Source organism: Xenopus laevis, chromosome 1S (genome assembly GCF_017654675.1).
Source record: "Xenopus laevis strain J_2021 chromosome 1S, Xenopus_laevis_v10.1, whole genome shotgun sequence".
Classification (NCBI taxonomy): Eukaryota; Metazoa; Chordata; class Amphibia; order Anura; family Pipidae; genus Xenopus; species Xenopus laevis.
The window spans coordinates 172,975,623-172,997,059 of NC_054372.1; the positions used below are offsets into that span (position 1 = coordinate 172,975,623).

The 21,437-nt window shown below is 41.3% G+C and overlaps 2 protein-coding genes across 5 annotated transcripts in view; one reads left to right on the top strand and one right to left on the bottom strand.

Annotated features, from left to right (window-relative positions):
* Positions 1-21,437, top strand: part of iqgap2.S (IQ motif containing GTPase activating protein 2 S homeolog) — a 180,809-nt gene that overhangs the window by 116,111 nt on the left and 43,261 nt on the right. For all 4 annotated transcript variants that reach the window (NM_001089119.2, XM_041573942.1, XM_041573949.1 and 1 more), the window contains 3 exon segments: positions 16,086-16,176; positions 16,640-16,807; positions 20,287-20,429. In NM_001089119.2, the coding sequence (NP_001082588.1) occupies positions 16,086-16,176; positions 16,640-16,807; positions 20,287-20,429 (402 nt within the window).
* f2rl2.S (coagulation factor II (thrombin) receptor-like 2 S homeolog) lies at positions 5,238-9,200 on the bottom strand. The gene is made up of 2 exons (XM_018244441.2): positions 8,986-9,200; positions 5,238-7,152 (listed from the first exon to the last, which is right to left on the bottom strand). Exons 1-2 carry the CDS (start codon positions 9,038-9,040, stop codon positions 6,038-6,040), a joined length of 1,170 nt encoding a protein of 389 aa, XP_018099930.1. The 5' UTR covers positions 9,041-9,200; the 3' UTR covers positions 5,238-6,037.

Below are 21,437 nucleotides of genomic sequence, written 5' to 3' on the forward strand. Positions count from 1 at the left end.
CATTAAAAGCGTGTAACCCCATGTACATAGCCAGCTACTACGTATATATGTTGCCTGAGGTGTTGAGAGATGGCAGTTCTAGGCATGTTGGCTAAATCTGTGAATATACGTAATTATTTTGACGTTCTGTAAATCAAATAATGAACGCAGAAATTTGGACTTCTATACATTTGAGGCCCAGTTCAGTGACTATATGAAGATGGAATTGATCAGTTATGCTGTGTACACTTATATATGATTCTTTCAGCTTCTTCCCTACCTGGTGATAAGAATTCACTCAGTAGGAGGTACTCGCAGTCTTACGCCAACGTATAAAAATGATTGGCCATAAATTATTTGTTCTACTAGATGCTGGAAGCAAGTGGTTAGAATTCAAGTCGTTTGGGCTTCTCCATGGGGCAGTCTTAGTGCTGTGCCCTTGTATATACATATTTTTATTTACACAGTGCTTTTATAATTCCTATTGCTAGTCTGGGAGGCCAGGTAGTAGAAGGTTGCAGTAGTCTAGTGTCTATCATTTTTCTGTAATAAAATGTAAGAAACATGTAGTGGATGTTCCTCATATCGCTTGGGTTTTAAAGGACTCCAAGTATCAATTTGTACGAATAAGCAAATGAAAAGACATCAAGATGATGTTGCTATAAAGATAACACTGGTGCATACAGCACAACAGGGTGAGAATATTTGAGTCATGTTAATGATTATCATGATGAGCGCTAACAAGCAGCTGCAGCCCTGTATGGTCCATTTAGCTTAATTATAATGAGCATAATGGAAAGTGGCTCCCTTGTTTATAATAAACATGCACATTCTTGCTTATTCTCGCAAGTAAGAATAGATTTTTTTTCCCAGTACTATCTCTAAGGGTAGGACTAAACGGACATTTTTCGTCGCAATGCGACAAATCGCATGCGACGGAAATAAGGTAAGTGAATGCATTGTAGGATGAAATTACAGCGTTGATACAACACGACTGTCAGATGCAGACGTTGCCTCTGCATCCGACAGTCGTGTCACGTCAGATCAACGTCAGATCGCGCCAAAAAAAAACGTCCGTGTAGTCTTACCCTAAAAGAGACAAACGGAAGAGAAGGAAATACACAACTATACCCTGGCTTTCCTGAAAGTTATTTACTTGCAACAGGGACTTCAGGTTATGAAATGTGATCAGTTTGCATTCTGCATATTGCAGTGGCTGTAGAAAAAAAATACAACCTTTGCCATTTATTTAATCAGATTTCAAGTGGCTGGCAAGAGAATCCAGGGCAAGTTGCAGCGATCCGAAAATACAGCCACAAATAGTGTCCCTTGATGCAATGGCAGAATTCAGGCAGGGCTGTAGGGCCCACTTTGTATAGAGAAAAGAACAGCTGTTGAGAGCACAATTGTTTATTCTTTTATACTGCCTGCCGAGTGCTAAACAGGATTAAAGTGGCCCTCATGGCTCACTTGACATTTATAGGATAAAAATAAAACTGTTGCTGCAAATAAATTCTTTACTTGCACTGACTGAACAGATGGATATACAGTAAATCAAGAAACGTTTACAAAGTGTTTCACTTTGGGCTCTTTAAGCCTCAGGGCAGACTGATATATTGTTTGTGTTTCGCTGCTTAGCCTTCCTCTGCTGCCATCTGCTGGAGCAGACTCATTATATCACCCTGTCTAATTTATTTATACCTGTAAAACAGACGCAAAGATCTGATCATACGAATCATAGTACGACCGGACTTTCCCATCTCTCGACCTGCCACTAACCATTCCAATCAAATAAAGTACAAATCAGCTGATGTTCTCCCTCTGACAGCAATCATACGAAAGTTATGTCCGACAATCAAGGCCGCCATCAGGGGGTCACAGGGGGACAGTCCTCCCGGGCCCGCAGGATTTTTAACTTTGAGGGGGGACCGGCCGCGCCTCACTGATTTCATTTAGCCGGTGAAATTTACACTGGTAGCGTCCCGTGCGTACGTGTGACATCAGTACACACGGGTGCAACTATTTAAACCGCCACAGCCTGCCGCCTGCACACAGAAGATAGAAGACGCGTCTGGAGAAGGATCGGCTTCCTGGAGACGGAACGGCATCCTGGATATGCCGAAGACGCTGAAGACACCGCTGGAGGAATAAGAAGACCGCACAGGAAAAGAAGTCGCCACTGGAGTTGCAGGTAAGTGCCACTGACCACCAATGAGAGCCCCTGAACCGCTGTGTCGTGCCCCTGAACCACCGTGCGGGCCCCTTAAGCCCCCTGGCCCCTGAAGCCCTAATGCGGGCCCCTTGAAATGTGAGCCACTGATCCCACCAATGAGCTACTGACCACCAATGAGCCACTGACCACCAATGAGAGCCCCAGAACCGCTGTGCGGGACCCCTGAACCGCCGTGCGGGCCCCTTTAAGCCCCTGAAGCCCCAATGCCGGTCCCTGAAGCCCCATGCGGGTCCTGAAGCCCCAATGCGGGCCTAGGGTTGCCACCTGTCCGGTTTTGAACCGGACAGCCCGGTATTTTGAAGGGCTGCCCGGTTCAATGCTTCCTGCTCGGTTTTCCAAATAAGGAAAACCGGGCGGGATTAGATTGATTGACGCCGCGATCGGCGATCGCGACGTCATAGCTCCGCCCCGGGACCGCCCACTGATGTCACGGGAACGCCCACTGATGTCACGGGAACGCCCACTTACGTCACGGGACCACCCCCTGTCCGGCTGGAGCCACAGGGAAAGGTGGCAACCCTATGCGGGCCCCTGAATCCCCCCAAGGAAGAGCCCCTGAATCCCCCCTCAATGCAGGCCCCTGATCCCCCCCAAGGAAGGCCCCAGAACCATCAATGCAGGGCCCCTGATCCTCCAAAGGAAGGGCTCCTGATCCATCAATGCAGGGCCCCTGATCCCCCCCAAGGTAGGGCCCCTGATCCCCCCAAGGAAGGGCCCCTGAACCATCAATGCAGGGCCCCTGTCCCCCCCCATGCAGGGCCTCTGAACCATCAATGCTAATCATGGGCCCTGCACGGGGGGGGGGATCAGGGGCCCTGCATGGGGGCCCTTTTGCCAAAATGCTTTTATTTACTGTTTCTGTGCTTGTGTCCATGTGACCTGGTGGGGGCGTGGTTACCGGAGGCGTGGTTACGGGGGCGTGGTTAAGGGAGGCGTGACGAGGGGGCCCAGAAAATTTTGTTGTGTGGCGCCCCGTGATTTCTGATGGTGGCCCTGCCAACAATATCTAGTGACAGTCTCCCTGAAAATCGTATGATCGGCAATACATGCAGAGATATTATCGTCAGCCTACAGAAATCTTTTAACTTGTCCGATCAACCAAACGACCAATCTCCACCGGACGAAAAATGTCGGGATTCTCCACACACGGTCCGAAAATCTGATCTTTGCGTCTATGGCCAGCAGGATTTCTTCTTCCTGTGCCAAATGAAATAACTATCAATGTTAAGTATAGTTGAGTCTGGTTGTTGGCTAGACACGTTTAGTGCTATGTGCTGCTATTGGAGGATGCTTGTGTGCGAAAACATCAGCTCAGCTGCCTGGGTGCTGGTTAAACCACATTATATATTTCTTTCCACCATTAAACCGCACTCACAGATCTTGTAATTTAATAAAGAGGTGATTTATTTTCATCTTTTCAGCCCCTCCACTCAGGCAGTGGTTCCTGAAGACGGCCCAAGTGGAGGGGCTGAAATATTGAAAATAAATCACCTCTTTATTATTTACCAGATCTGTGACTGCGGTTTAATTTGTGGAAAGAAATATATATATATATATACACACACACACATTAAATATGCCGTGAATACAGGATTTGGTACAGGATTGGGCCTTTTTCAGCAGGATTTTTCGGAATCCAAGTGCCTGGCTGATCCATAACCAAAAATCACGACTCAACGTGAGCGGTTCAGTTTAGATCTTGCTTACCCTCATTTTCATATGCAAATTAGGTTTTGAATTTTGTTAAAAAAAAAGCGATTTGGTGGATCCTTAGAATGCATTTATACTGTATATGCTAAATATATTTTAAAAAAAACAGTCAGTTGCATGTTATAAAAATTTTTTTTTTTAATTTAGGAATTCAGATATAAAGGGTTACAAATGCTGCTACACAACACAGATACAAACAAACCATATACATTAATATAATATACAGATTCCATGAATAGACTGTAAAAAAAAGATATTCTGGTGTTGTCAATTCAAAACTACACATAGGGGCATATTCAAGGGTCGAATTTCGAATTGAAAAAACTGCGAAATTCAAAAAGACCAACCGAAATTAAATCAAAGGTTTTTTTTGGACGAAAAGGGCCGTTTTTGATGGAATAGGTCCGTATTCGGCCGAATTTGAATGGAAGGAATATCGCATTCGATCAAATTCGATTCAAAGTCGATTCGATTTTTCAAAGTCCACCAATTGACTCCACATAGGTTCTAGGAGGGCCCCCATAGGCTAAAACAGCAACTCTGCAGGTTTTAGATGGTGAATGGTCAAAGATTTTTAAAGAGACAGTACATAGTTCGAATTTTTGGGTTTTTTTTCCAATTTTTTCAAAACGAATTTGGACTATTCCCTAGTCGAAGAACACAAAACATAGCTCGAAATTCGAATTTTTTTCATTTGAAAAAATGTGTGAATGTGGAACAGTAGGGGCTCAGAGTTGATACCTCAGTTGCTGAACTTCAACTTCAAGAAGCCGCTAAATGCAGTTGGACATTTTTGGGGTAACAAGTTTTGTAAACCTTGTAGCGTTTGGGTGCCTCCAAGTAATGTGTGTGCTTTGGAGCTGCACAGTGGATAAAAGGTAAAAACCTAAGGTGGTTAAATAGAAGAATTAAGCCAGATGCCTTTTAGGAGTACAATCCCAAGCGGGTATACAAAGAATGCCCATGTATATTATTTCCAGCAAACTATATATATATATATATATATATATATATATATATATATATATATATATATATATAATGCCCAGCATACTTTGTAGGCCCTCAACATTCTCCCATGTGGTGTGGTTCACCTTTTTTTTTTATATAGTTTTTGAATTATTTACCTACTTTCTAACTCTTTCCAGCTTTCAAATGGGGGTCACTGACCCATCTAAAAAAAACAAATACTCTGTAAGGCTACAAATGTATTGTAATTGCTACTTTTTATTACTTTTTATTACTTATCTTTCTATTCAGGCTTCTCCTATTTATATTTCCATCTCAGTGCATGGCTGATATTCGAAGTCGAAGTATTCCAATTCGATGGTCGAATTTCGAAGTATTTTTAACTTTGAATTTCGACCCTGGATAAATCTGCCCCTAAAAGACTTTAATAGTTTGGTGTAACTTTTCCTTTTAAGTACAGGCCTCTCGTTGAACCAGGCCCAGACTAGCAATCTGTGGGTTCTAAATCAATCATGAATGGGGGGGTTACTTAATAGAAACTCCATACCTCTCCAAAATGACACATATAGCAACATTTTGGCAAATTTTAATGTCTCTCTTCTATGCAACCTGAGTACATAACACAAAAATAAAAATAAATACAGAGAGAAAGGGAAAGAAAAGACCAGCAACAGGGGTCTTTTTGCATCAAAAAAGCATTATATTGTGTTGCATGTAAAACCGACATTTCAGTCCCTCTTGGGACCTTTTTCAAGAGGGACCGAAACGTCACAATATACTGCTTTTTTGATGCAAAAAGACCACTGGTGCTGGTATTTTTTTTTTTCGACATATGCACTGCTTCTCCGTTCACAGGGGCAGCTGCTTTGCAACTTAATGGAAGGTGGTGCTGTCCATATGTTTATATATATATATATATATATATATATATATATACACACACACACACACAAAACACCTCTTAAAGTTAATTTCATTATTCCATTAAATATTTCTATGAACAATAATACATTTAGGTTAAATTTGCTCTTTTTGGTTTGCTCCTACCACTTCTAGTTTTTGCGCAAGAATGCAACTCTGACCAGCAGGTGGAGTGGGAGATCTTGGAACCAGGTTAGCTGGTCTATGCAATGAGGAGTCCAGCAGTTAGGAAGGTAAAAGCTTTGCTTGAGTCTCATTTTTGATTTTCATTATAGTGTTATAGTTTTTTGAGGCATTCACCTTTTTGTATATGAGAAAGTAGAGAAGTGGATCCAGACAGCTGTTTAAACTGGTTAAGCACAGAGCCATTAGGTAAATGCCATAGAAGTCATCATTGTGACTGTGGTGATAGCGCACTTGGTGGATGAGCAGGACTAAATTGCTTGGAGTGAAGCAAAGTGCAAATATGATGAAGAACAGGATGGTTATTTTCACATACCAGAACCTTTTCTGCTCATTAGCGGTGAGAGCTCTGATGATGGAGAAGTAACAGAAAGCCACGACCGAAAACGGTGTCAGAAATCCGAAGACCACCATTGATATGAAGTAATAGAACTGAAATGCGTCTCCGGAAATGTCGTACACATCATGGCAGGTTATGATATTCAACTCTTTCAAGTGATATGTTTGCCTGGATATGACAAATGGGATCATGTAGACCAGCACAATGGCACACACAAGTAGGCACAAAAGCACTGTATAGGTCCCTTTAGGCAGGCTCCTGTATATAAACGGATGGACAATGGCAACGTATCGATTGATGCTAAAGCACATCAGAAGCAAGATGGAGCAGTACATGTTAAAGTACAAGAAGATGGTCATAGTCCGGCACATGGTTTCTCCAAAAATCCAGTTGTTGCCATTTAAATGATAAGCTATCTTGAAGGGCAGCATGAGGCAATAGAGCAAGTCGGAGGTGGCTAAGCTGGCATAGAGCACAGTTGTGCACACAGATGTCACCTGATGGAACAACATCCACAACACAATGACATTGCACGGCACTCCAATCAGCACAACAATAATATAAATGGCCGGGATCAGTGCCCTGCTTACTTTGCCGCTCAGGTACCCCAAGGTTGAGTTGCTGACTTTGATGGTGTGTTTGTTGGTCACTTTAAAGGCATTATGGCTGGAGATTCTTAGAAGAGGATTGTTGTTAGTAGTGGTGTCTGGCAGGCCGTGCATAACACTATGTGAAAGCTGTTCGTAGTCCCCACCCTCTTTCATTCCTCGAAATGTCTTGGGTACAGCAGATACATTTTTCTCCAGCATATCTTCATCTGGAAAAGAGAGAATGTTTTATAGCTGGATTTACATTTACATTTGTCTTTAAATGATCGTGTTCAGCTGCAATTTCTATTATATTTTATATCAAACCCCCCAATTCACTGGTTGATCACGATTTATGATCTCCAAAACTGTACTGTGCCTTTTTCTTATCAGCAGATCTCATTTCACGGCTTTTATAGAAAGATACAGTAGAACCCCCATTTTATGTTTTTTCAGAGTGTAACATCCAGTAAATTGTAAGATTAAGTAAATGTATTATGCAGAAAATATACGTCGGTGGGACCACAAAATAAATGTAAAATAAGGGAAACTTCAAATCAGGGGATGTTGACGTTTCACTGTATATAGTAACATGTGCAAAGATGTCCCCACAGCAATAAAGCACAACCAGTGTGAGGTTTTCTTTCATTATCTTTACTCCAAAACTTTACAAATAACTGTGAATTGACTAATATATGGGTTACTAAATTGTATCCAGAATAATATAGTGAGTGCTTCCCTTTATATAACTGAATTATGTATTGTTTGAATTAAGTGTACCCAGCAACCTTCCAGTGAGTTATTCTGGCCCCGCCTTCCTGTCCTTCAGTTGTTGTTTCCTCACATTCTGTCTGTGCCAGAGCCCATTTTTTAAGTGCATTGTATTGTTTTAGAAACCATTCTGTTCTTTTCCTTTGTTTAGCCTTGTGGAACACAGACTTGCCTGCTCTCTCCCAGGTCCCCTTCCTCTCTCTGCAGCTGTGTCTGGAAATATATATTCATCCTAATCATCCTAGGGAACTGTAACCAGTTTAATGGATAGTGTAACTATTAAAGGCAAAGTTATCAATGCTGAAAGAATATTTTCTACAGATGTTCTCACGTCAAATTGCCCACTTTTGTCATTACGGAGGTTTAACTTGAGGGTGGAGCATTATATAACCCAGAACCCTCCAGCGGCTGTTGAACTGGAACACCCACCCCCTCCATACACATCAGCTGTGTGTCTTATCTGTCTGTCTGTGGGATACAGCAGATATATATACAACAACAATTGGAGGAAAATAGGTTGGACATAACTGGTATACAATATAAACATCTAAAATTTATTACAGCTTGGGGCTCACGACAAATACCCTCTGTACCCTAAATTATACCCTGCCTCCTTTCTGCAATTAGTAGCACCTATGCTGTTGCTCATTGTCAGACTTAATAAGGATTTTCTCGTGTCTTATATATTGTCCTGCTTTGGGACCTTGGGTCTTCCATATTACCAAATAAATACTGAAAAGCATTTAAACATTAAATAAACCAAATTGGATTGCTTTGCCGCCAACATGGATTTGTGCAGCTTAGTTAGGATCAAGTACAAGGTTCTGTTTAGTAATTAAAGAGAAAAGGGAAGTGATGAACAACATTAAACTATTTAAAAAATGCTCGCCCCATACTAAAGGCGGCCATAGATGTACCAATTATGATCTTTCATGGAAAAGATATTTTCAATAAAGATCTTTCGTTTCAACACACATGTAGAGCTGAATTATCAGATATAAAGGTAGAAACAATAGAATTCTACCTGTATCTGACGATTCAGCACTAACATGCTCGGGTGTCTTTACCTGATCAAAATTTTCCAGCCAGCCCGATTGACGAACCGACCAATATCCAAGTCTTCTGCCTATATCGTTCAGCTCGTCTCCAACTACAACGCACCAAATATTGTACAAAATTTGTTTCATACGATATTATCTGTGTGTCAATGGCCACCTTATGTCTCCAGCCCTTCCATATCTGGCTTACTATAGTTATAGTGTATAATAGAGACCGGATTTATTCCAACTCACCTTTGAGCCCTAGAGCAGCCCCAGACACAAGGAGCAGGACAAGGAATGGACTCATCTTCAGCCTTTTTCCATTCAGTTCCCAAGGTCCCCAAGCAGTGGCAAGTGTACGGGTGTTATGAGTGGTTCTTCTCCCTATCCTGGTGCCCCTCTGGAGCTGAGTGTTGTGCCTGGACTGGGAGCTGTGTGAGATGTTGCAGAGCTGAAGGCGTGACTCATAGGAACATAGGACTGGACAGGCCCACAGGAAGGAATCCGTTTTCACACACAATCCTTAACCCTTACTTATCCCAAAGGGATCTGCTGGGTGTATGATGGGTTACATAACAATACTCCAAAGGTAATCAGATGGCACTCACACAGCAAAATGTGCTTAAACTTTGTGGTTTATTCTGATCTCTGCACAACGTTTCAGGGGATCAACCCCCTTTCTCAAGTGCTCTTACAATAATGAACAGGAATAAATCGGTAAAACATGAACTAGGTTCCACCCTCCAATTACAAGTGATTACCATGTGCATCCCTTAATACAAATTGTGCATACCTGTCTGTGACAGTCATGTAATATCATATTAAATAATGCTCTGACGGTGTCCGTAAGTGCTCTCATCTGTATCATAGTGTTAACTGTGAACATACAAAAAATACAAACAGATATATTACCAAAAAAGATGTATACATATAACAAGTCACTTCCATGTTACAATTGAAAAATGTATCACATCTCTAAAAGAAACTTGAATAGTTCTGAACTTCATTCAATCCCGTAGGGGACACTGTATTTAATTTATTTATCCACATTGTTTCTTTTTGTAACAAACGTCTATTATAATCTCCACCTCTAGAGGGAGAATCTACCACCTGCAGTACCATCCACCTTAATTGCTTACTGCTATGGCCCTATTCCTTAAAATGTTTGCTTACTGGTGTAACATCCTTCTGCTTTTATAAATCACAATTTTTTTATTGTCCTCATATGCTCACCTATTCTTACTCGAATTTCCCTCTTGGTTTTCCCGACATATGCCTTCCCGCAGGGACATTTTAACATATATATCACTCCTTTTGTAGTGCAGGTTGCAAAATCTCTCAGCTTAATGTTAAAACCCTTGGAGGGGTGGTTTAAAGTCTCCCCTTTAATAATGCTTCTACAGCAACCGCACGATAAACACGGGTAAGTACCTGTCCTCGGGTTCCCAAAAAATGTGGGTTGTTTGTTTTTAGGCTGCAATAAATCAGCTTTGACTAGCATATCCCCCCCAAGTTACGAGATCTTTTATATGACAATATAAACAACATGCCCACTTCACGATCCTTCTCTAAGATATCCCAATATTTGAATACAATTGACCTTATGGAATTTGAATTAGCACTAAAATTGCTCACAAATGGTACCCGGTCATCAAGCTTCGGGGAGATTAGTCTCCCCAAAAAAGAGGCAATTAGTCGCCAGGTGACTAAATTTCCCTGAATCGCCAGGTGTGCCCTTACCCTTAGAGTGGGCCCCTGGTCTAAGGGTTTTTGGTGGGCCCCTGGTGTCCCAGTCCAACACTGTGGGCAGGAGCGAATACCGAACTGGCTACAATTATACATGCGCAAAAAAAGCTTAGTGTCATCGGTCTTTAGTAAGGGTATCCGAAGATGGTGCCCGTGAGCTCCACTGCACTATTCTGTATGGAGAGGTCGTGGGCCATTCAGGGACACTTTTTTAAATAGTGGACTGTACAGTCATTGGGGCGAATGGGGGATAGTGGATTGGGGCTTTCTATTTAGGCGGAGTTTAGTTCTCCTTTAAAGGCAGCTGCTAATTGATACAATAGTTGCTGATATACCTCAGATGCTGCTGAGTAATATATCAACTAATGGAGCAAATTGTAACAGTTCAGAACCTGGATAACTGAGCCACCAGCCTAAATTGTCAGAGACACGAACATTAAACTTTAAACTTTAATTTTGCAAAAAAAAAAGAAAAGACCCTCTTGGCTCAACTATAAACTTCAAACAGTGTAGAATGATTCGCACAGTGAATAAATTTGGCCTGTGCGTGGTTATATTTATAAAGCTGGATAATAGTGTACAAACAGTATGGCATTTTTTTTCACGCTGCAAATGTCCATAAGAGCTTTTTAAATATGGCAAAAATTGCAAATTAAGAATATTTATGGACACACCCGTCTAATCTGTGAAAACTTGTTCATTGTCCTCACTCCTCTGCTCTGCACATGCAGCATACAGTTAATTCACAGGCTCTGGCTTGCAGAATATGAGGATATTTTTACCATTTTGCTACAAATCATACAGTAATTTGCACATTTTATGACTGTAAAAGTTGTTTTCATTTTTTATTATTGAAGGTTTTTGAGTTATTTGGCTTTTTATTCAGCAGCTCTTTAATTTGCATCTTAACCAATCTGGTAACTAGGGTCCAAATTACCCTAGCAACCATGCATTGATTTGAATAAGAGACTGTAATATGAATAGAAGAGGCCTGAATAGAAGGATCAGTAATAAAAAGTAACTAACAATACATGTGTAGCCTTACAGAGCATTGGTTTTTTAGAAGGGAGTCAGCGACGCCCATTTGAAAGCTGCAAAGACTCAGTAGAAAAAGGCAAATAACTATAAAACTATAAAAAATAAATAATGAAAATCAATTGAAAAGTATCTTAGGATTGGCTGTTCTATAACATAGTAAAAGTTACCTTAAAGGTGAACCACCCCTTTAAACGAAATTGCTTCTGAGTGTTGCATCTATAATATCAGTCTGTTAGGCTGTCTGCTTTCTGCATTGATTGTTTTTTATTAATTGACCTATAACTTAATTTTTTATTTTTTCTATGAATTTGTCAATGGAAAAAATGTAAAACTGAATGTATATTTATTTTCTTCAGCCCCAAAGCTGCTATGAAGTTACTTACTGTCCTTGTCTGATTAGCTATTGAATCCCTTACTGGTGGGACAAAAGCTTCTGTATACCTCCCATAGCTCTGTGAATGTTAAGCGGTAGCATTGCAAGAAGCCAGAAGGAGTATGACCCATTAAGCAAGGGGCTGGGCATTATGCTGTCGAGGTCACAATCAGCTATACAATGCCGGAATTCTTGTACACTGATGCTCTGAATGAGGCACAAAGGCAGGGCCGCTGTCAGAAATAACGGAGCCCCGTACAGCAAAATTTTCTGGGCCCCCTGGTCCCCACCTCCAAGCCCCACCCCAGATCCCGCCCACCCCACAGTAAAATGTCCAGACACCAGCGCTAAAAACGGTAAATTCCCTCACTCACAGGTTATAAAAAGCAATTGGTGGTCAGGGCCCCCTTATAATTTTTCTAAAAAATTGGCGGCCAGGGCAGAGTCCTGCAGTGGGTCAGGTACCCGCGGGTTACCCGCAAAAACCTGCTGTACCCTGTGGGTTGCGGGTAGAAGTTCTGGGTGCGGGTATAGACGCGGGTCGCGGGTCTTCTCAATAGCGATTTTCACTCCTTTTTTCTGACCACGTCTACTTCCGATGATGTAATTTCCGGTTTACAATTAGAGCACTTCCTGATTCTTGATAGTCAGCGGGTCGCGGGTCCAGGTTGCGGACAAGGTACTTGCCAGTCCAAGTGGGTAAGAATGCGGGTCTGGGTTGCGGATTGCAGGTCGCAGTTACGGGTTCCAAAAAATGGACCCGCGCAGGACTCTAGGCCAGGGTCCAACATAAAAGTTTTTAAAAAAACATTAGTGGTCAGGACCCCCTTATAAGTAAAAAAAAATCATTGGTGGTCAGGGCCGTCCCATAAGTTAAAAAAAAACTATTGGTGACAGGGCCCCCATAAAAGTTTTAAAAATAAACATTAGTGGTCAGGGCCCCCTACAAGTATAAAAAAATTGGCTACGGGTAAGATCTCTGCATGTATTGCCTGTCAGCAGACGATTGTCGCTACTACTTGTCAGGCATGACTTTTGTATGATTGCTTTCTGTCAATTAATGGCTAGAACATCATCTGATATGTTATTTTTCCTACTTATTTCATTTGAATGGTTAGTTGTATATCGACATACTGACACAAATGAGTGTTCATCACTCAAAGAACAAATGGCCAGCTTGGAAAATGGTGACGTGACAATAAGGCAATATGAACGTTCTAATAGACCCTATCACCACTCCCCAGTGGTAAAAACTGTGCCAAAGAATGTTTTGGGTTTTGGCTTTATGCTTTAAAGCTTTATCAAGGCTAAAAACATTGGCCATCTTTGGCACAGTTAAACACAGTTTTCCCCACTTTCAGTGTGAGGCCGTATCTGATCTTTCACAATGAATGATTTCCAGTGGCATAACTAAATCAATATATCTTGAAATTGCTCATTCATTACACCTTTAGTCAGCCCCCTACACTCCTTGAACCCCCCTGCAACCACAGGGTCTGCTTTCTCTGTAGTTTTCTCTGTCATTGAAAATGTTCTGAGCATGCTCACACTGGATTTTTGCTGCAAATTGTTACAAATTGCAAGAGATGGCCAGCTCTGAGAGTGATATGCAGCACATCAACAAACACCCACGGATACCTAATACCCCAACCAGTGGCTCATGAGCAACATGTTGCTCACCAACCCCTTGGATGTTGCTCTCAGTGGCCTCAAAGCAGGAGCTTATTTTTGAATTCCTGGCTGGGAGGCAAGTTCTGGTTGCATAAAAACCAGGTGTACTGCCAAACAGAGCTTCTCATAGACTACCACTTCACATAGGGGCTTTCAAAAAGACAATCGCAGCCCTTATTTGGCACCCCAGGAACTTTTTTCATGCTTGTATTGCTCTCTAACTCTCTTTACATTTGAATGTGGTTCATGCGTAAAAAAGGTTATAGTTTAAAGGCCAAGGAGATGTAAAATCACTAGGGATGTAGCGAACGTCGGAAAAAAAGTTCGCGAACATATTCGCGAACTTGCGCAAAAACGCGAGCGGTTCGCGAACGGTTCGCGAACCCCATAGACTTCAATGGGAAGGCGAACTTTAACATCTAGAAAAGACATTTCTGGCCAGAAAAATGATTTTAAAGTTGTTTAAAGGGTGCAACGACCTGGACAGTGGCATGCCAGAGGGGGATCAAGGGCAAAAATGTATCTGAAAAATCTGCCTGTGTGTGCTTGGAAGAGATAGTGTAGGGGGAGAGCTGTTAGTGATTTCAGGGACAGATGATAGTAAGTTTGCTGGCTAGTAATTTGCTTGATACTGCTCTGTATTGGAGGGACAGAAGTCTGCAGGGATTTGAGGGACATTTTAGCTTAGGTAGCTTTGCTGGCTAGTAATCTACTGTTCTCTTTAAACAACTGCCATACGTTGACCTTGTAGGCATTGTTTGCCCAGTTTTTTTGGACGCAGCCACTGAAGCACAGTTGCCAGAAAAAATATGCCATATAAATGCTGAAAATAGTCATTTTTCGCCATACGTTGACCTTGTAGACATTGTTTGCCCAGTTTTTTTGGTTGCAGCCACTGAAGCACAGTTGCCAGAAAAAATATGCCACATAAATGCTGAAAATAGTCATTTTTTGCCAAAAAAAGTGACTCCGGTGTTTTTTCTGGAGACGGTAATATTATGGATATTTAGACAGAATGGGAACAAGGTCACACAGCTCGATGGCGGGTTGAAGAAAACAGTGTGCAAATAATGCCTACAGGGCAAATAATGCCTAAAAGGTCAACTTATACACTACTACAGCGGTAGTAAAATAAAAAAAAGTAAAATAAAAAAAAAATGAATATTAAAAAAAAAAAATTAAAGTTGGTGCTGCTGAACTACTAGGAGCAGCAGATTAGCACACCAGTCCCACTCCCCAACACTGCTAGACTAATAGCACTGGGCTCTTATAGTAGTAGTAGTAGTAGTAGTAGTAAAACAACAAAAAAATAAATAAAAGCAGTCCTTACAAGGACTACTGTTATTGCAGCAGTCAGCAGATGAGATCAGAAGCAGGACAGCTGCCCACTGCAGCTACATACAGAGCACTGCAGTAGAAGGTAGATTACTAGCCAGCAAAGCTACCTAAGCTTAAATGTCCCTCAAACCCCTGCAGACTTCTGTCCCTCCAATAACAGAGCAGTATCAAAACGATTACTAGCCAGCAAACTTTCAACTGTCCCTGAAATCACTAACAGGCAGCAGCTCTCTCCCTACACTATCTCTTCAGCACACACAGGCAGAGTGAAAAAACGCTGCAGGGCTTCGGTTTTTATAGGGAAGGGGAGTGGTCCAGGGGAGAGCTTCCTGATTGGCTGCCATGTACCTGCTGGTCTGGGGTGAGAGGGCAAAAAAAAGCGCCAACAATGGCGAACGTCGCGCGACGTTCGCGAACTTCCGGCGAGCGCGAACACCCGATGTTCGCGCGAACAAGTTCGCCGGCGAACAGTTCGCGACATCTCTAAAAATCACCAGGGTGTGCCAATTTGTTAGGCATCCCCCATCAAACAACCCCCGGCGAGCAACTCTTGCGTCCCACCCAAAGCCTTGTTTTATGTTTCATTCTCAGTCAAGGACTTGTAAATATATAACAGAGACAAAGCTCAAAGCTCTTGAACACAATCCCTTCTGTGTAGCTATCAGTTCTGGATATTGCTGATTTCCAAAGAAAGATGGGCACAGACCAAGCTCATAAGTGTTGTCACAAAATATATTCTAAAATATGAGCACACACCGCATCTCGTGCAGGGATCGAGTAGCATAAATGGCAAGGAATAAATTACCTGCCCTTTTATTTTTATTTTTTATTTTCGGATTTTCTCCATTAATATCTGAATCAATTAATGTACCCCATTCTATCATTACACCTCTGGCTTGCAGCACTGGGGTCCTTTTAGTTTAATTCCTACTGGGGCATTATTTGTTTGTATTTTCCCCATGACTACGTGGGTTTCTTCTGGATACCACAGTTTCCTCTCACGCTCAAAAAAGGCTCCTGATAACAGTGGCTCTACTATGTGAATGTGATAGGGACCTTAGATTGCTTCATTAGGACAGTAATGTTAATAATGAACAAGTATAATATATTATACATACACTACTGGCCTGTCCATTATACAGAACTATGTACTAACTTGCTTATTTTGCAATCGTTGTGTCTATAGGAATCTGAAGATGAATCGGCTGCACTGTGGTTAGATGAAATACAGAAAGGAATCCATGATGCAAACCTGGACAGAGAAGATGCACAGAAATGTAGGTATCCTTACTTCTTCCACAGTCTTGGGATTCAGCAGTATAAATACTGTAATCTTCCAGTTCACTTACACACACCTACCTACCTTTAAATACAGGTTTGAAATCTATCATACATGATCCTTGAGTAAAAACCCTGGATCTTCCACCACCTATGGACCACTAGGTGGTAGCTTCAGGGTTCGCCCAGTGGTCTGTGTCAATATGCACAGCGCAGAGACAACAGAATAGTAGGACAGCAAATGTTGTAAATAAGGGCAACGTTTCGGGCCCTCCGTACCCTTTATCAAGCCTTGATAAAGGGTTCGGAGGGCCCGAAACGTTGCTCTGTTTGTAGTTGGTTTCGCTCATTTTAAGGCAAACATCTGATTGGTTGATGTGGGTTACCAAACTGGGTACACAGTGTTCACCTTATATTAACTTACCCCATTTAATATATTACTTTTCTGAATAAAAAATATAGTGGCATCTGGAGTGGCAGAAGTTAACTTGGCCTTGGAGAAGGATGATGCACAGCAGACTCTAATGGCTCTGCAGTCTCCCAAAACGGGATTAAAGGGGGTACTTTCTGAATGTTCAGAGGTCTATCACAAGGATCTGTGTGAAGACAAGAAACAAAAGACAACAGAAGGTAATGTCACATGTAGTTTTAAAAATATTCTTTATTACAGTAGCACTGTATAAGATATACAGTGGTGTGAAAAACTATTTGCCCCCTTCCTGATTTCTTATTCTTTTGCATGTTTGTCACACTTAAATGTTTCTGCTCATCAAAAACCGTTAACTATTAGTCAAAGATAACATAATTGAACACAAAATGCAGTTTTTAAATGAAGGTTTACGTTATTAAGGGAGAAAAAAAACTCCAAATCTACATGGGCCTGTGTGAAAAAGTGATTGCCCCCCCTTGTTAAAAAATAAATTAGTAAAATTAATTGAGATCTATCAGTCTGGTAAAGGTTATAAAGCCATTTCTAAAGCTTTGGGACTCCAGCGAACCACAGTGAGAGCCATTATCCACAAATGGCAAAAACATGGAACAGTGGTGAACCTTCCCAGGAGTGGCCGGCCGACCAAAATGACCCCAAGAGCGCAGAGACAACTCATCCGAGAGGCCACAAAAGACCCCAGGACAACATCTAAAGAACTGCAGGCCTCACTTGCCTCAATTAAGGTCAGTGTTCACGACTCCACCATAAGAAAGAGACTGGGCAAAAACGGCCTGCATGGCACATTTCCAAGGCGCAAACCACTTTTAAGCAAAAAGAACATTAAGGCTCGTCTCAATTTTGCTAAAAAACATCTCAATGATTGCCAAGACTTTTGGGAAAATACCTTGTGGACCGACGAGACAAAAGTTTAACTTTTTGGAAGGTGCGCGTCCCGTTACATCTGGCGTAAAAGTAACACAGCATTTCAGAAAAAGAACATCATACCAACAGTAAAATATGGTGGTGGTAGTGTGATGGTCTGGGGTTGTTTTGCTGCTTCAGGACCTGGAAGACTTGCTGTGATAGATGGAACCATGAATTCTACTGTCTACCTAAAAAATCCTGAAGGAGAATGTCCGGCCATCTGTTCGTCAACTCAAGCTGAAGCGATCTTGGGTGCTGCAGCAGGACAATGACCCAAAACACACCAGCAAATCCACCTCTGAATGGCTGAAGAAAAACAAAATGAAGACTTTGGAGTGGCCTAGTCAAAGTCCTGACCTGAATCCTATTGAGATGTTGTGGCATGACCTTAAAAAGGCGGTTCATGCTAGAAAACCCTCAAATAAAGCTGAATTACAACAATTCTGCAAAGATGAGTGGGCCAAAATTCCTCCAGAGTGCTGTAAAAGACTCGTTGCAAGTTATCGCAAACGCTTGATTGCAGTTATTGCTGCTAAGGGTGGCCCAACCAGTTATTATGTTCAGGGGGCAATTACTTTTTCACACAGGCCCATGTAGATTTGGAGGTTTTTTTCTCCCTTAATAACGTAAACCTTCATTTAAAAACTGCATTTTGTGTTCAATTATGTTATCTTTGACTAATAGTTAACGGTTTTTGATGAGCAGAAACATTTAAGTGTGACAAACATGCAAAAGAATAAGAAATCAGGAAGGGGGCAAATAGTTTTGCACACCACTGTAGTTTGCCTCTTGTTCTCTTTATACTTTGAGCTTTTAGGGATTTGGCGCATACGGTGCTTTCATTGCTTTTACATGTAGCGGAGCCATAATATCTGTCTGCCTCCGGTTCATGTCCTAGGGAATTGAAACAATTTCACTGTGTGACTTTGGCTTTAACACCTATCAAAGGATTGGGTAACACAAGTATTGGTTATCCAGAATGCATATGACTTAGTGTTTTCCTGATAAAGTGTTTCCATAATTTGGATCTCCATACTTTAGGTCTATTAAAAATCCTTTAAACATTAAATAGGCACAATGGTATTGTTTGCCTCTCATTAGGATCCATTATATCTTAGTTGGGATCAAATACAAGCTACTTTTTTATTATTAGAGATAAAAAGTAATTTACAACAGACTGATGCAATATTTTTTTCTTAGCACTTTTTCCTTTTAAGTAATGGAATATGAGGGCCTAGTTCCTGCCTAATTCCCTATGGGTAAATGGGCCAGCAGTAGGGTGTCCTCTTCCACTTATGTATTGCCATGTAAGATGTAAGTCCACCGTAAGCCACAAAAGAAGAGAGTAAAACATAAAACAAACACAAAAGAGCATAAGTGAATGGTCATTCAAAATAAATATGTTATAGATTTTGCTGACATTTGACGGTAAAGTGAATGAATAGACAAAATTAATTAGGCTAGAGATAATCACTTTAACCCAGAAGGGGGTAGACTAGAAAATTCCCTGCTGTGTCAGTTGCAGTACTATACTTAGCAATAACTCCCTGCAGATAATTGTTCTTCCTTAAAAGGCATGTAAAGGCAAAAAAATAAAATCCCATTTTTACTTTAAAGAAAAAGAAACCTATCTCCAATATAATTTAATTAAAAAATGTGTACCGTTTTTATAAGAAACCTGACTGTATGCAGTGAAATTCTCCCTTCATTTACTGCTGTGGATAGGAATTGTCAGACGGTCCCTAACTGCTGAGCAGGGAAACAATCATACTTATGAACAGCAGGGGGAGCCCCCGCCTTACTTCCCAGCCATGCAGAACTCAAGCAGCTTTGTTTATGACGATCCCTAAGCAGCCCAGACCACACTGAGCATGTGCATAGTCTTAGTCTTGCAAAGATGTTGTAACAAAGTTACAAGATGACCGCCCCCCTGTAACCAACTTTGAAAGCATAAATTATTTGCTTGATTAGGCTTGTAGTGCAGTAAGTTCATGTTTATATTTAGTATACAAAATACAGCATTTCTAGCCTTATTCCATTTTAGACTTTACATGCCCTTTAAAGGGGTTGTTTGCCTTTAAATTAACTTTTCATATGATGCAGAGAGTGATATCCTGAGACAATTTGCCATTGGTTTTCTTTTTTTAATATTTGTGGTTTTTGACTTATTTAGCTTTTTATTCAGCAGCTCTCCAGTTTGCAATGTCAGCAATCTGGTTGCTAGGGTCCAAATGACCCTGGCAACCATGCATTGATTTGAATGAGAATAAGGAATAGTAATAGGGGAGGGTCAGAACAGAAATATGAGTAATAAAAAGTAGCAATAACAATAAAATTGTGACAAATTTCTGACAACCTGCTCGACTGATATTGGACAGGTTAGAAAACCCAATAGTGCAAATAAAGCCTTAGTGCATTTATGCTGTCCTTTACCAGCATGTCTCCCAACAAGCACAGTATAACCCACTTTATGTCCCAGGGGCAAAAGCATTTGATCATTTTGATTTGTTGATGGCCAAATTAGATAAAGATCTGCTTGTTTGGTCACCTTGCTAAACAGTATGATTTTTCATGTACAACCAGCTAAGAGAGAGATCCTAAAACTGACTAAAATAACATGAAAGGACTGGCTTTGAGTGTTATTTTATTATTATTATTATTATTCAGAACCATGGATTTATTTTAAATTTGCTGTGACGTTATTTCCTTTTTTCCTTAAATTAAATATGCCGTTGCGTAAATGTTCTTATTGCAGATGTAGACGAGAGTTTATGGTTGAAGATAAAAGTGAAAGACAAATATGATTATTATTATAATGTGGAAACAGAGGAAGGATGCTGGACTCAACCAGAAGGGATTACTCCAAAGCATAGTTGGCTCACCATGGAGGAGATCCAGGTTTGTTATGAATTGTTTATGGAGCAAATAGGAAGAATCTCCTTTTAGGGCAGAAACACACAGTCAGATTCTAGAGATCCCTAGATCCAGTATAGAATGTGCCATAAAATTGTTATGCAGAAAGTTTATAAACCCATTGACTGGCAGTACTGTTGCTCCAGTCAATATCTGGGTAATCACAATCCCCCATTATCATTACTTTGCCCAAACTAGCAGCCTTTTCTTGCATCAGGAACTCAACCTCCTCCTCCTCACTTACATTAGGGGGTATATTGCATACTCCTACAATTGATTTGTAGTTGGTGAATCACTCCACTCATAAGACTTTAGCTCCCTCATTTTCTAACATCACCTCGTCCTTTATATTGACTTTTAAATCATGCCTAACAAACAGACATACCCCCTATTCTATTGCCTCTGTCCCTCCGAAACAAAGTATAGCCGCTGATGTTAACTGCCCAGTCATGTGACTCATTCAGCTGTATTTTGGCAACACCAACCACATCATATTTCCACTCCAGTGGCAGCTGTCAAAAACATTTATCAGGAGTTACCAGACTTTAAGTTTGTCCCCCAGTATCCCGTCATGCCGACATATTCAGTTTTTTTGATGATTTTCCAAAATCTGCCAGGTTGACAGCTCTGTTAATGTGATCAGCCCCCCCCCACTGACCCACCGCCAGTGCCACACGTATGCACCACCCTTATACTGAACTTTTGCAGCAGTTGCGGTAGGGAAGGCAGTGGAGGAGCGACAGGAGAGGCCAGGATCGGATCTGGATTGATGGAGGGAGGGAGGGAGGGCAGAGGGGAATGATGAGGAGGTCGGAATCGGGAGAGGGAAGCAGGGGAGGAACAGAGGAGGGCAGGATTGAGTCTGGGTCAGTGGTGCGCATCATTTTTTTCCCAGAACCCCAGTCTAGCCCTGTATGTGATAATGCAAGTGTTCTCTAACATATTGGCCTTTAAGTGGCAGGGAATCTCTTGTCTGAAAGGCATAGACATTAT